The 15,600-nt window shown below is 36.8% G+C and overlaps 1 protein-coding gene across 7 annotated transcripts in view; it reads right to left on the bottom strand.

The window, feature by feature from the left end:
- The window catches only part of LOC106949145 (dipeptidyl aminopeptidase-like protein 6), a 105,319-nt gene that overhangs the window by 21,766 nt on the left and 67,953 nt on the right, over nucleotides 1–15,600 (bottom strand). For 6 of the 7 annotated variants that reach the window (XM_015035214.1, XM_015035216.1, XM_015035210.1 and 3 more), the window contains 6 exons: nucleotides 14,002–14,116; nucleotides 10,454–10,552; nucleotides 3,750–3,844; nucleotides 1,970–2,044; nucleotides 1,819–1,871; nucleotides 1,399–1,480 (listed from right to left, as the gene is read on the bottom strand). In XM_015035214.1, coding sequence (XP_014890700.1) covers nucleotides 1,399–1,480; nucleotides 1,819–1,871; nucleotides 1,970–2,044; nucleotides 3,750–3,844; nucleotides 10,454–10,552; nucleotides 14,002–14,116 — 519 coding nt within the window. Of the gene's footprint in view, nucleotides 1–1,398; nucleotides 1,481–1,818; nucleotides 1,872–1,969; nucleotides 2,045–3,749; nucleotides 3,845–10,453; nucleotides 10,553–14,001; nucleotides 14,120–15,600 lie in introns of all 7 variants that reach the window. The other variant, XM_015035212.1, reaches the window with a different exon arrangement.

Below are 15,600 nucleotides of genomic sequence, written 5' to 3'. Positions count from 1 at the left end.
TTTTTTTTTTTTAAGGTCAGGAACCAGAAGCAGCCCACTAATAAGACGCTTCAGTTCAGCTTCCTACTGTACCAACACTAAATCCAAAGCTGCTCTAAATGGCAGGCAAGCATTTTATATTAGAGCCCCTCAGCTACAATTTAGTGTGTAATTTATTTGTGGTACATAGCCAAGAGCAGGCAATTTACCATTTCTATGGCTCCACGTTTTGGTTGTACAACATTTTCAAAGCGTTTTTCAAATGTTAATTTAAAAGGAATATGCTGCTAAGGGTTCATTCGTGGTTTAGGTCCCTTACACTATATTAGAGTTATGTATAGGGTTATAGAGTAAATTATTCAGAAACATGGAAATCACGTAGATAAAGATAGTTTATTTTTTCCCCCTAACTCATGTAATGTTGATTGAAGTGATTGAGACACTGTGAGCTTTAAAGATGTTTTATATGTTGCATTATTGGAGATTAACTAGAAAACCAAAGGAACCTCAAATCAAAACTGCACCAAAGGGCAACAAATGACTGTGGCCACCATATGTACAACCAAAACAAAATATCAGCATAATAATGAGCCCTGGGAGTAAATATTCACATTTTTTAAATTTGTGACACATAAAGCAGATTCTGCTGAAAATAACAACTATCCACCATAGTGACAGTGCAAAGCATAGAGTTGGAAACATCATTCAGTGGAAATGCGTTCCTTCAGCAGGAACAATGAGATTATATAAGAATAGATGGAGCCAAGAATGGGACAATCCTGTGAGAAACTCGCTAGAGGCAGCAAAAGACTTATACTGCAGTATATCAACTTTAAATATACAACCAGAGCTTCAGTGGAATCGTCTGGATATCGATTTAAAGCTGAAAGATGATTCCAAATCTTATAAAAAATATTTTTGGTACTACCAAAAAAAAAAAAAAAAACCCCAAAAAACACTTTATTGCTTCTTCTCTTCACAATCATGCACACTTTATGTTAATTCATCAAACACAACCTTTTAAAAACACATTGCAGTTTGAGGTTGAAAAGTGAAATGTGAATACCTAAGCAGTGCTCTGCATAAGGTTGTACTGCTGACTAACATTTGCAACCAAAAAGTCCAGTGCCCTCCGTTTGAGTCAGCCACTGGTTGAGCCACAGAGATGCCATCTGCCTCTGTGGCTCCGACCAGCTCAGGAGTGGTGTAAAAATAAAACTGCCTGACATTGATGGAGGTCACAGCTGACAGAGATTCAACTTTTATCGCTCATAATATTTTCGCTGTACAACACAAAGTGTCAATTATCGCCACAGGATTTTTCAATTCAACTGAGACGCATCACAGATATCTACTGTTTCATATTCTGACTCTGTGTCTCCGTCTCGGTGCCACCAATCAGCAGGTTTGAGCGCTTACCAGCTGCTGACCTTGGGGTCCCCATCCAGCATACTGCAGGACGGCTTCATTCACCTCGGGGGGATTTAAAGGCCAAGACTCCCTGTGAAGAGAACAGTTTATAGAACCTCCACTTACATATACACTTAATCACATCAACAATGCACTTCAAATGTCTTTGCTCCCTTCCTCTGGCCAATCATCCACAACATTGTTTCTAAACACAAGCACTGCTTGGTCAGGCACAGATGTGTTCAGGGTTAAGAACAGGCAATAAACAATGCAGTTCACCACACTGAACTGAACTGAAAGCAGGTCCCTTAAAGTCGCAGTGGGAGCAGGTAAATGTGGCTGACGTCAGTGAACTGAAGGTCAGACTGAGGGCAGAGATGTGTGAGGGAAATGAGGAAGGAGAGAAAGCACGAGGGAGGAGACTCTTACTGTGTCACGAGGCTGTAAATAATGTACTTGGCCAAAAACGAGTATTGGTAGATCTGTTGAAACAAACCGAATCGGTTAGACAGGCAAAACCTCACAATCTGAACACCATAGGATGCATCAGTAATATTTATTTTCGTGGATGTTTATTTACCGGTTTTACATCAAAGGCAAACAGCACATGCTTCATGTCTGGAGACAACTGATATCTGGCAGCTTTTGACCTCTCCTGAAAAACATAAAAAAATAAAACATTAGTAATACAGTGAGGCTTGATTAATCTTACTTTCAGAACTGTTGTCATAATAAAACTATGAATTTTTCTTGTGTGTCATTTTCACCGATTTGAAGAACTTTGTTGATGTACGTCATTTATTACAAATTTCAGAAAACAGATTATCCTTTTTTTTATTTTTTTATCCAGAACTGTCAGAGCCGACTTGTCTGCATGAGTGCACTTCATAGATTTCACAGACAGTTCTTGAACTGAGGCTGGCTGACTGTGGAGCTCATTTAAAACATGAGGATTACGTGCCCAGATATCTGATGGCCAAACTTCAATAGATTGAGTGTCTGGGACAGGAAGGGAAACCTGAATGTTGGGGGAATATAAACTGCAAAACTATTCCGACCCCTGAAATATTTCAGCCTTTGTCCCATTCTTACAAACTTTAATGTGTTCTATTCAGATTTTATGATACAGACCTATCCAGAAAAGTGAAGCAAATGTGTGAGTTGCATGTGAGCATCTACTTTATGCAGACTCTATATTCTGCAATCATAGCAACAAGTCTTTGAGGTCATACCTCTACCAGCCCTGAACATCTGCTGACTGAAAGTCTTGTCCAAAACAACTCAAACATAACGGATTGATACAAAGTCCTCTTCCTAATCTGTGAACCTGTCCACCTACTCCACAGCAACCATGGGCCATAATGCTTTCCTGCTCATGCTGTGGACTTAAGTTTAGATGGACAAACTTGTATTGGTAGGTTTGAAGTTAGGTCATGCTTTTTATGGGCTGGACAGTGTTTGTTGAGATGTTCAGCAGGGGGTACTGCTTTATAACCTAACTCTGCTTTAAACTTCTCCACAACTTCCTGTCTGCTCTGTCTCTCAGTCTTCATGATGCTGTTTGGTCACTAATGTTCTTAGTAAAACTTGGACATTCACAGGATAACTGGAGTTTTACTGAAATTAAATTAATGACAGGCGGTCTCTGTAAAACCTTCCAGATCCTATTGATAAAAATGTTGAAAACCATGGAAAATCACTTTCCTTTTATATCACATTTGTCCGCTACATTTTATTGATCTGCTACAGAAAGTCCGTAATGAAATGCATTGAACTTTGTGGTTGTAGTAAGAAAAAAAAAGAAAACAAGTCAAAAGGTGCACTTTTGCAGAGTGGAGTAGTATGAGCTCAAGGAGGAATCAGCAATAAGATGTAACTTGACAGAGATGAAGAATATGCACTCCTGTCTTCTTGTGTAATTTAGCACTTAATGCTTCATCTCTCTCAATATATATATTTATCTTTCCTCTCTAGTTCTGATCGCTTGCTCTTTATAAAACATCAAGTCGCTGTTTTCAGTGTGTAGTATGACTGATGTCGTACAAACTGCCCGGTTACATTTGCTTTTGTTTAACGCCCCAGAGTTGGAAACATAATTTCTGCTCTTTTCACACACTGATAAGTGGCGACATTTCTTTTATTTTTATCATGTGAATGCCATGTTAACAATTTGAAGCCTTGGTAAAAACAGCCTCTGTCAACATCTAGTTTTAAATGGTCTAACTTCAAGTTCACAAAAGCTATACTGCAGCTGCGCCATAACTTACACCTAAAAACCCTGGACTTTCTTTCTTTGTTTCTTTTTCATAGAAGACAAGTTCTTGCAACATATTCCACCAGTATCAGTCAGGCATACTCACAAATAGCTGACTTGGCACAATAGTATCCTCTTTCTGCGTCTCAACATTAAGCCGGAGAACGTTCCCATCCCTCGATCGGTATAGCAGGTCTTTGTCTGTCAGTTTAGAAATCAGACATTACAGTTTGAGACTTACATCTCACGGCTCCACTAGTAATTTCTATAGGAGTTTATTTCACTTTGTTTGGTCCAGATTGTTGAACCAGCAAAAACTATGGTAAACAAGCCTTCGCTGTTCATTAAGATTAAAGGTTAAAGCCAATCCTTTATTTCCAAAAGTTGTTGGGTTACATAGATAGTCACAGTATTTTATTGAGGCTGAAGGCTTAAAAGAAAAATCATCAAAAGGACACACTGAAGGACTCATTTGTGATTTAATTGTCTCTTTATCAATAGTATAAATCTTTTTGATTGCTGAACAATAAACAAACATAATTACAGTAATAAAAATCCAGTAAATATAAACCAGAGAGAGAGTACACGGCTCAGTCAACACTGTATGAGTAAAGCAGAGGTGAAGTGACACTTTTCAGTCCCATTACCAATGGCTCCCAAACCACATGGAAATGAACAGAACATTTAGAAATGCAGACATGGTTCAACATGAGCCTTAATTATGTCCAATAACTTTTGGGTGAGGCGTTGAACACAGTCAGAAAATGGCTTTTAACAAGTTTTTATGAAGCTTGGTGTAATTTTGCTCCCTTTTCTTTAATTCAAGTTTTATCTAAAAACTGCTACAGTTCTCATTGTTAGTTATGTACTCTGTAATAGGGTAGAAGTTTTTTTTATTTTTTTCATATTGATGAATGATCAAATCACTGGCATCCCCAATCAGTGTCTTATTAAGATAACTTTGGGTCAGTAACTATGTCGGCTTACTTAATTGGGTCCATCACTATGGTCATGATGCTGGACACCTAACATGCTCTGGAGCTAGTTAGGTTTTCTGATTAATTACTGCCTCTCAGCCATCCGGTGGTGCAGTTAAAACACGCCGTTTACACTCCTTTTCTTTTTTTTATCCCACAACATCTTAATTTCACTGGGAAATCTCTGGGATATGTCTCTGTCATGATTTGTATGGTTGTGGTGGTGAGGATGAACGCCGAGACCCAGATGATGATGAAGAAGATGATGATTTAATAAGGAGAAGCTCAAAACAGTCCAATGCAGGCGGCACGGCAGAGAGAATAGCACACAGCTAATTACCGTTAGCAGCTGATAGAGGACTGAAAAAAAGAGAGATGACGCCGACACAGGACTTAACCAGTTCTACTGTGACAACGGACAGACTGACGCTGACAAAGACGACAGTAGACGAGGACCCGACAAGAGACAGAGACAACAGGTGGACTTAAATACACACGGGGGTAATCAGGTAACTAGACACTCCTGGGAAGAAATCAACAGGGAAGACAGGACAGGAACAGGACTGAACACAGAAAACACAGATCACAACAGTCTCAGCAGAGTTGATCCTTTTATACCTAAAACAGAGTCTCATTACTCTGAAGCATGTTCCTGTTAGACATTAAAGATTACAAACTAGCATTAATTGCGTCTCTTAATTAAAATGCCTGCCTGTGAAAAGATATCCTCATTATTTATCGTGTGTGTGTGTGTGTGTGTGTGTGTGTGTGTGTGTGTGTGTGAGTAGCTCATACTCTACAAACTGTGTTCATGCTCAAATGAGTGGTAGCTTATATATTTTTATTTAAAGGCTTTAAAACTAAACCCGCTAGAGCATGCTCTATTTAATATTCTATGCAATGTTCTGTATAATGGATGACAGAAAATGAAGGTGGATATTTACGATATCTAAGCATGGTTGACTGAAAAGCTTTTATCTTTGTAGATAAACCACAGATAGGACAGTACTTCAAGCACTTGGATTGTAGCAGAAATTAAAACTGAAACAAAATATCAGTTTTATTCATGTCTTAATAATTTGGCTGTGAAATTGATAAGCATTTTCATTTGCACAGCTGCCACTTTTTTTTCTCTGTGGCAAGTTTTCTTTGTGCAGAAAGAAAACAGAGCAGTGGGATCTTAACATTGAATCATGACCTACATGACCTATGATAATGTAGAGTATGAAGTGTGCTGGGTTAGGCATTAATTTTCCAACACAAATTCTGCAAAAAAAAAAAAGAAGAAGAAGAAGTCAGCCAACCATGCTCCAAATCTCTAAGGCCTTTGATGTTTTTAAAACAGCAACCACAAAGCTATACGTCTGCAGGAATCCTGTTTCTTGAATTATTCCAACAAGCTATAATACCTTGCACAAAAGGCAAAAACAAATGCTAATTAATAGTGAAATGTTTGCAGTTTCCATATTTTTTTGTACTATATCTGGAAGAATTTTTTTTAACCACATTTTAATAAAATAGATGGGACTTGAAACCACTGCGGGCCCACCGTTCTTTTTTATGTATTCCATCATATCTCAAAAACATGAACACCAGTGAGACAGAAGGCAGCACCTCTTTGTTTTAGAGATCAATGTGAAGGTTGAATCATTGTGTTTGGAGCCAGGAGTGTGTGAGAAACTCAGAGGTGAGTAAGAGACTTCAGAGGCGGAAAGTGATCAAAGAGCAACAGGGATCAATTACGCACCGCTGTGAATGAAGTCCACAAAATATTGATGAGAGCCGCCCGAGTGAGAGGCGGTCCCGTCGGATTTCTTATCAGAAGGTCATTAGCGACAAATGAATGCTGATTGCATTAACTTAAATGACAAGTGCAATGTCACACAATTGATTGCGGGAGTTTCGTCAGGTGCTGAAGGCGCTTTCATCACGGTTGCAAATGAAGGGCGCAGACATGTGAGAATGTAAGTAATTATATGTTAATAAGGAGGTAATGCAAGTAATCACAGGATAATCTGCTCAGCAGAAAACGGGGACAGATGGTTCTGTTCATTACATGCTGTCCCTCAACTCCAATCAGACGTACACATGCAAGTTGATTTTAAGCAGAAGGTATTAGAAGTTAAGCTAAGCTAAGGGCTTCAACAAAGTAAAGGCAACAAATAATATATTTGAAATGTTTGCAGTTGGTTTATGAAAATAAAGCAAAAATAAACATTAATGAGACTTACATAAAAGAAGCACGCTAGAAATGCGCGATAAGGTAGTAGGATTAATTCGGTACAAAACCAGGACAAGTGTTGATTTTTTTTTTCCTTTGTTTTTGCATTACAGATTTGTATAAATTAACAAATAATTTGTAAGTTGCTCCTTGGCAATAGCTTTCTATCCACTAGATGTTTTGATATTGCATTGTGCACTGCTAGTGCAAAGAAAATGTCTATTTTCAAAAACCAATTAGACAAAGTAATTCTTTATACTCATGTATCTTGTTTTTGTGTTTTTCTGCTGGTGCTAATTCAACGGAGCATTCAAGATATTTAAAGAAGGCCCCATGTGGGGGTCAGTTCAATTCAATGCAGTTAAAAAAAAATACTTAATTAATCTCACAGGGAAATGAGAGCTCTCATCTCAGTTTCTTCAAAGAATCCTTATAGAACCTGATTGATGTGTAGCGGTCTTTGTTTCAGATATAGTGTTGTTTTAAATCTCAACACAAGCAGGGCATTTCAATCAGAATCAAAATCAGCTTTATTTGCCAAGCATGTGGACACAAACAAGCAACTTGATTTCGGTTTTGCTTTTGCACTCAACGAAGACAAAATAAATAAAGAAAAAAAAATTGCAATTAATTGTAGAATTTAAGAACATAATTCTACGCTACACCACAAAACTTTAGAAAGTGACACCAAAACAAGATTGAGGAATTCCATCTATCACAAAAGTCTGCCATTTGGAAAAAATTATGTTTCTCATTCAGCTACAATTAAAGTAGGGTGGACCAGATCAAAACTGAATAATTTAAATATCAAAACTCTAAAGTGGCTTTTTTTTTTTTTTTTTTTTTTTTTTTGTCACAAATCATGTAACAGTCTTATTTAGGCATTCCTGAACAACAACAACATAGCGATTTTCAAATGTTGTTGTATAACAACTTCATTAGTTTACATCTCTAGCAGGTTTTGAACGACATGCATTTTGAAACTGGAAAATGTTGAGAAAAATTACATAATTGTCATAAAGTGCAAACATTCCCTCTTCACAGTTACGGAAAGTAAAAAAAAAATCTTAATATACAACATATGTCAACACATGTCTGATGTGCCCTTAATTCAATAAATGCAAATGTGCAGCAGGTGCAACATTCATCGCCAAACACACAGACACACACACACACGCACACGCACATGCACACACGCATACACATGGACACACACGCACACACACTGTTGTGGAGCAAAATCTGTTAATGACACTGCAAGGCAACCAGACCAAATACACCATTTGCCTTAGTTTTCATGGCATGAGCAAAACAAACAAAAAAAAAAATCTAAGAAACAAAACAAAGTATAACAAAAATTTGTTATACTTTGTTATACTTCATTTGTTTTCTGTCAGAAAACAAATGAAGTCAGCTGTGCCTTACTGCACTAATTAAAGTACACATGTATTCTGCTTAGGTTATCATCTTTACTTGTTATAGTCCTCAAACTTGAACAGAATTCAGTGTTAAATAGAAAACGTAAACTAATCACAAATGAGTTAAAGCCGTTTCCTTCGGACTTGCTAACAACTCCACAGGAACTTGACCTGGTGACATAGGAAAGCTATTCACCAGTAAAAGCTTTGCTAAATGATCATTGTGCCCTTTCAAAGGTTTGATCAAAAAAAATATGTTTTTAAGTTCAAACATCTAATTAGCAGCTGGAAACATTACACTCAGGTTTGATCAGTTTCAGAGGTTGGACTGGTAAAACTGATGCAGTCTGGACTAAAAACCGCTGCAAAAGTTTGGAGAAGCTTGGAGAATTTTAGCTGCCAAACTGAACCGTCCAATAAGAATAAAACAAAGAAGGAAACGATCACCATGAAAAAAAGACAGTGCCAGATTACAAAAAAATTCATCCGAACATACAGATAAATTAACTCGACTTGTAAGCAAATATCATTGTTTAGTGAATCTACTTTGTGGCTTGACTTACTGCAGTGGTTTTAACCACAATGCTATAGCTTGTCTCATTAAATGCTGTTGCTCCCACACTTCCCCCGTCCACAGACACACTTGCTGCTCTAGGCTTGTTTTCAGTCTGCTGTGTGTGTGTTGATTCTACAATTAGTCTTGGCTTTGTCTGCTCTACACTAGGAGAGGATTAGAGTTGTTTATGTGACATTTATTTAAATTGGAGGAATGTTAAGGGGTCTTATTGTGTTTAGAGGTATTCAAATAAAAAGACAAATAAGTTTGTGTTGTCAAATAAAGACAGATCCAGGGCTCAATAAGGATTAATCGTTTACTTTGTGACTCTTCAGGCATTCCTTTAGTGAGAGCATGAAAATTTTTCTTTTCCTTATTTGACAGCAATCCGTTTCTTCTGCGTCCTCCATCCAAGGAGGAAGGACCAAAACATCAAAATGTAATAGAAATCATAGAAGAAAACCCAGTCAGTTGTTTCAACATCTTAAAAATTAACTGCTATTCTTTACAAGCAACAAAAAACTCACTTTTTTTTTTCCCAGTGTGTTTGAAGGTGCTTGCAGTCTTTTGTCTTTAGAGAATTGGCTGCGGTGGAAAAGTGGCAGAAAGTCTTTAGAGTACATGAAAAATGCTGAATCCCACTTACTACTTTTGGGATGTGGGCTGAATTTAATGGAACTTAAACAGATATAAGCTTAACAGAAACAATACCTGAAGGAGTATTTAATGCTTTTCCCTGTGTTTTATCTTGCTAAACTGAAATAAGTTTGTGGTTTCTCAATGAAATTAAGCAAGTGTAATCTTAATATTTTTATTAAAACAACATTGTTTGTTGCTGTCTGCAGAAAATGTAAGAAGAAGCACCATGTTGTGGTTTAAAATAATGTGGAGCAATCTTCCTAGTGAACACCAGGGGACGCTAAATTTCCTGATCCAACATGGATGGGCTATATAGACAGTTTTAATCTCTGGTGTTACTTCAGAAAAACAACAAGAAACCTAAAGTGCTAAGCATCTTTTGCTCGTTATGATGATCTGTTTTTAATTCTTTAAACTTGCAGCTGAAATTAGTCTGCATTATGTCAGAATTTATTTGCTGTCTGAAAGCAAACAGTCACAGATATGTGACTAAGAAACAGTATTACCTACAGAGACAGTCTAACTACTTAACTATGCTTGTTCTGGAATGAATGAATCTGAAAACAAAGAAAGTTCAGTTTTTCATTTTCACTCACAAAGCTAAACTATTGCAGCTTTTTAAATGAATTAGATCTCATCTGTGGTCCACATCCTACAGATACAATTTGAAAAAAATAATAATAATTGTAGACACACTGTGCAAGGCTCACTTGCCTGAACTGCTTTAAATTTATCTAGATGCAAATGATTTTGATCTCTGCTTTGTAAATGATTAAAATAACCTGTTTGAGTTTTAAACTTGCGCTAATCTCACTACTCATGAACTCTTATCAGTGCTGGTTGTTCAGGAAGCTGCACCTCTGGAAAAAAAAATGTGTCAGATTTTAATACCAATGGTATATTGTGAGTTGAAAAGGAAAATGTCAAACTGTCTGAGTGTGGGTTGTGTTTTGACAAAGAAGTCAGTTTTTAAATGTCAAAGCTGAACTGTAAACGCACCACTGAGCCATTTAGCATCTGGGTCATGGATTCGAAGGTCCGCACCGAAGATGTCTTCGACTGTTACTTTCTTCTTATGAGCGAGGCTGTCATCTTCACCTGTCAAATGCATCAGAGTTAGATAAATAAGCATGGATATATTAAATGCTTTACAAACTCTTCTGCCGAGGAAATAAAGTATACAGATTGGCTTAATTAAGACACATGACCATTGTTTTTTTTCTCTCTCTTTATCTGTTGGTTTATCTCAGTAAAAACAACCAAGATTTTGGCTAGAATTTATAAAAGCTCCAGGGATTTTGAGGTCAACTGGAGCTTTTATTTACCTTCAGCAATTTTCAAAGAAAAGAATGTAAGAAGATCAAGCTGCTGTGAGATTCTCATCATTTCAGCATAGGCTGCCTTTTCGCAGACATCGCGGTAGTTCTAACATCTGTTCCCTGCCTTAAACTTAGAAAGTAAAGCAAAATGCAAAGAGAAAAAGAAAAAGAAATACCATACCATACTATACCAACTTTATTTATAAAGCACTTTAAAACAACCACAGCTGATACAAAGTGCTGTACATCAAAACACAACATAACAAAAAAAAAAAAACATAAAAAAAAAACTTACAGTTTAAAAACAAAAAAATACAATTTAAAACTAGATCCCACTAGAGTTGAAAGCCAAGTAAAATAGATGGGTTTTAAGACGAGTTTTAAAAGTGGACAGTGAAGCGTTGCTCAATTGGTCTGTGAGTAGCATGCTGGGGTTTTTATCTAGCAGAAGGTTGGCAGCGCCTTGTTAACCCAAAGGTCAAAATGAGACCTGAAGCTGGTAGATGAACCGCGGTTTGAACAAACGACGGGGGGAGCCAGGCCAGCAGAGAGGAAAAAAGGCCAATATGTAAAGTCTTTCAGAGTTTTCTGTTGCATCTGAGTTTAGAAACAACAGCTATCACAAAGACTGACAGCCTGGTATTATTTTGCAAATGGATAATTAAAATCTTTTGACAGGCCTCAAGTTGTTTGCGAGCAATAAATGTGTGAAGCCACGTCAAACACTGTAAAGTGTTTATCAGCATATAAGAAATCAGAGAAATTCTCTCCTCTTGCAAGCCGGGGTAGCATGAGAAGGCTGATTTGTGGAGGAAAATTGGATCTGACATCAGGCTGGAGCTGCTACTGCATTATCATCCCAATTAATACAGGCATGAATGGCACTGAACATTAAAAGACCTTTTATCCAGTGAAACGATGAGCCTGTCTCTGTGCATAAACCAGCACAGAATCACCATCCAAAGACCTGGTGTTGTCTGTAAAAACGTGCCCCGCTGGAAGAGGGTCATCAAATTAAAATAGCTTGCCTGAGCTGCAGGAACCTGCAGAACGCTGCTGCTGTGACAAATCATATGAGGTGAGTTTGCAGGCTGCAGGGCTGAGTGTAAAGTCAGCCATGGGTGCAGGGAAACGTGTGTATTCATGCTCCTGAACAGGTGTCTCATCTTGTCCCCATGGTTACATGGCAATTATGAGTGTTTCACAAATTTAACAGATTCCCATTAATCTGGAGTAGCAAAACAGTCGACAAGTATCAAAAAAGATAAACATCCCTTCCTTTTTACAGTAAATGTTATTATTTTTTTTAAATATGATCATTCGTTTTCTTATTACAGCTCCAAAAAAAAACATTCTGCTTTCTGATTGTTTCCACAATTTTTAACCTTCAGTGACTATATTAGATAACTCTCTTACAGTTTAATCAAATCATTCAATTTGGTACACTTTAAATGTTTAATCCCATAGTGCAAAATTTAATTTTTTTTAATTTAAATTATATTCAAAGAAACTATTAATTCACAAGGTCTAAAGCATAATTTGAATTATAATGACAGTGCAGCTACATTTATTGGCTCAACTAGATGTGTCTAAAGTCCTAAAATAAATCTTTTACTGCATTATTGCTTTGACTTCTAATGTGCTTAATACAGTCAGGATTTTATTAAAGAGTAGCATTATGGTATTTCAACAGGTGACTCCCTCATGAGTCACCTGAATTTATTCAGATTTTATGGCCACAGAATTATCAAAGATGTGCAATTAGCATGTGCCGCTGCCTTTTTTTTTTTTTTTTTTACTTTTCCGTATCTGACAGTTCTTCAGTATTCCTGTGTGTTTCTGACAGTGAAATAACAGTTTAAAGGCCAAACAACAAACTCATGTCAAACCCCGTCACCGCGTACTTGATGGTAGTAAGAGTGGCAAAAGTGACCGCACTTACAAACACAAAATTTCTGTGATAAGAAAGTAAAATATGGAACGACTTCAATAAGCAAATACATCATGAGGGAATATGATGGATTCCAGGCAATGGCGTAATCAATATGCTAATTTGCGATTTATGTTATGACCTGTAGACACATACCCTTAAGCTTCAATGCAGACAAAACACGATCAATCAACTATTAGTTCAACTTGGAGCCGTGAGCTTTGCCAAAACTGTTATTGTTTCGAAGTATGAGAATAAATTAATTCATCTTAACTTGGCTGAGATGAATCTAGAACCAGTTATCTTGTTGTAGGAACGATTTGTTCCCCAGAGAGACAGAAAGTCATAGTTAACACATTAGTTCAAAGAAAATTGGATGATTTTATTTTTTTTTCCATAACATACATAAAATATACCAAAATACTAATTTAGAAAATAAATATATTAATTAAAACTAAAGGTTTGATATTTCTAAAAATAAATTCAGAAAGAATATATGAAACGCCATTTATGTTAAAGGTTTGGAGACATCAATGCAGAAAATGAGGCCAACACTGCATATGTAAAATGGTGTGAAATATGTAGTCAAATGAAAAATTTAAAGTTTGGTGCAACATCTTTTTAAGTACCTTAGACGTTTAACATTTTTGATCAGTTTTCATAAAATTTTTACAAAATGTTTAAACTACACATATTTTGTCACTTAATCCAAATCAGTACATTTGAACCTGTATCGTTATGCGACATTTGCCAATTAGAAAAATTCAATTAGAACACATGCAGTATAGAAACTAATTGTCTAAATGTCAATAATAGATTTATGGTAATATCCTGAGTTAAAAATTTGACCCAGTTCATCTGCAGTGGTGGGAAGAATTGGAGCAGATATAATGACATATTTTAATGCAAATCACACCAGCTGACACAAGCACGTCTCAGGGGATAAAAGTTTACAGCGTGCTTCCTTTATGTTCCATGTTTTCTCGCATGCAGTTCTGTGAAAAGATGAAACTCTGATGCCCGGTGTGATAAAATAGCGCAGTTAAAAGATGTCGAATAATCATGTCTGGTTGAAGAGTGAGGAGATTTTCCTGCAGTTTGAGTAAACCCACAAGATTTGTCGTCATTTAAAGAGCAAGAAAGCGCCTCCAGAAAGCTTGAAGTGCAAGTAAATGACATGCAAAAATGCACTATTTATATGCATCACTAGGAGGTCATGTTGTCTTGCATTATAAAGCAGAGTACTATTTTTAAGGAAGTGTTGACTAAGCGGCAGAGTTTTGTTGTGTGATACATACTTGGGGTCAGTAAGATAACAGAGGTGACAATCAGAGAGCATATGATCAGGATGACCAGGAGGGCGATTGCTATTCCCTTCCAGTTCCTCTGAGGCGGCGCGCTACCCACAAGGTCCTGAAATGACAAAAATATGACATGACAAACACATACAATGTTAATCGACGTTTTAAATCTTACAAGATTCTTTGTTCTCCTGACAGCTTAAGTTGGTCAGCTGAGTTTAATGATTCAGTCAAAATAAAACGCCTATCTTGAAATAAAACTTTTCTAAAAAAAAAACAAAAAAAAAACAGAACATGTGACTTTTCAAGCTACAGTTTCACCCTCCCTGTTGAAATAGTACAAACAGACAGATATGAGCACATAACTGGTATTGAGGTGAAACACTACTTTGTCTGCTTAAATTAGTGCTTTTCAACTCTTGCATATGACTGCAGTATTTTTTTAATCAAGCCTACAAATCTTCACAAGAGGCATTAATCACTCTTTTTGTTTTGCACAATTCACTACTTTAACTTCTGAGCTCTGCAAGACACCATTACGATGTTTTCCATCCATCTTCTGCAGTGCGTCGCTTTCTTCAAAAACCTTCCTGGTGCACTCTCTTTGGAATCACAACCTCAGTCTGAATCCAAAGTGAAGAACTTCCACAAACCCAAACCCAGAGCAAAAGAGACCATCGCATCATAAAGAGACCATAAACCAAACGACAGTATCAATGCTGTCCTCTGTGGCCAGAGGAATACGTCCGATCCAGATTTACTCCTTGTCCTCTGTGGATTCTGATGTGAATGCTTACGTTTTTAACAACCTCAGAACGTGAAACATATTCTTGCGTTTTAATCATAAAATGATAGAAAATCCACACTTCTTACAGTACAGTTGCAATGCCTTGGAAAGGCTCAGAAATGCTTATTGGAATGAATGTGAATATATTATGAGCATGATAATATACTAAAATAATATGTGGTGCATTTTGCCAAAGTGCACCACAGAGTGCCACAGAAAGTAATTTCTGCCTGTTGCCATCAGGCTTCACAATGCCCAAGTCTGTGCTAATTGATTCTATTTGTTTCTGTGCTCATTTATAGGTCATTTATTGATTAATATATTGCATGTGATTGCTTGTTATTTATTTATTTATTTATTTGTTTATATCTAGTCATTTTGAACTTATCACTCTTAGGTATAAATATATTTTACAACCTTTGTATTTATTACCTAAGATGGAGTAGCTTTCAACAAATAAGCAATTTCCCCTTGGGGATCAATAAAGTCTATTCTATTCTATTATATTTATTTTTGATAAATACAAAAGACTAGAAGGTCATTGGACAATAAAGTCATTTAAAATAGCCATGAGTTGCATCACAAAAAAGTAAAATATAGCCCCTTCACAAACACAACATTTTCACGAGACACTATGATCTATCTCCCATAATGCCTCAGGATGACCTTGGATGCACTTGGTGTTTTAAAATTCATCTCATCACACATAAGACACAAGCATATTGTGCCGCCGCAGCTGGAAAGCAGAGATTGGCCCATTCTCTGACAGACAGATGCTTACAACTCAACCACTTTTCGTGCACTATAAC

The sequence above is a fragment of the Poecilia latipinna genome, unplaced genomic scaffold (assembly GCF_001443285.1).
Source record: "Poecilia latipinna isolate Pla-1442-1.1 unplaced genomic scaffold, P_latipinna-1.0 Scaffold328, whole genome shotgun sequence".
Taxonomy (NCBI): Eukaryota; Metazoa; Chordata; class Actinopteri; order Cyprinodontiformes; family Poeciliidae; genus Poecilia; species Poecilia latipinna.
This window is presented reverse-complemented; position numbering and strand designations above follow the sequence as displayed.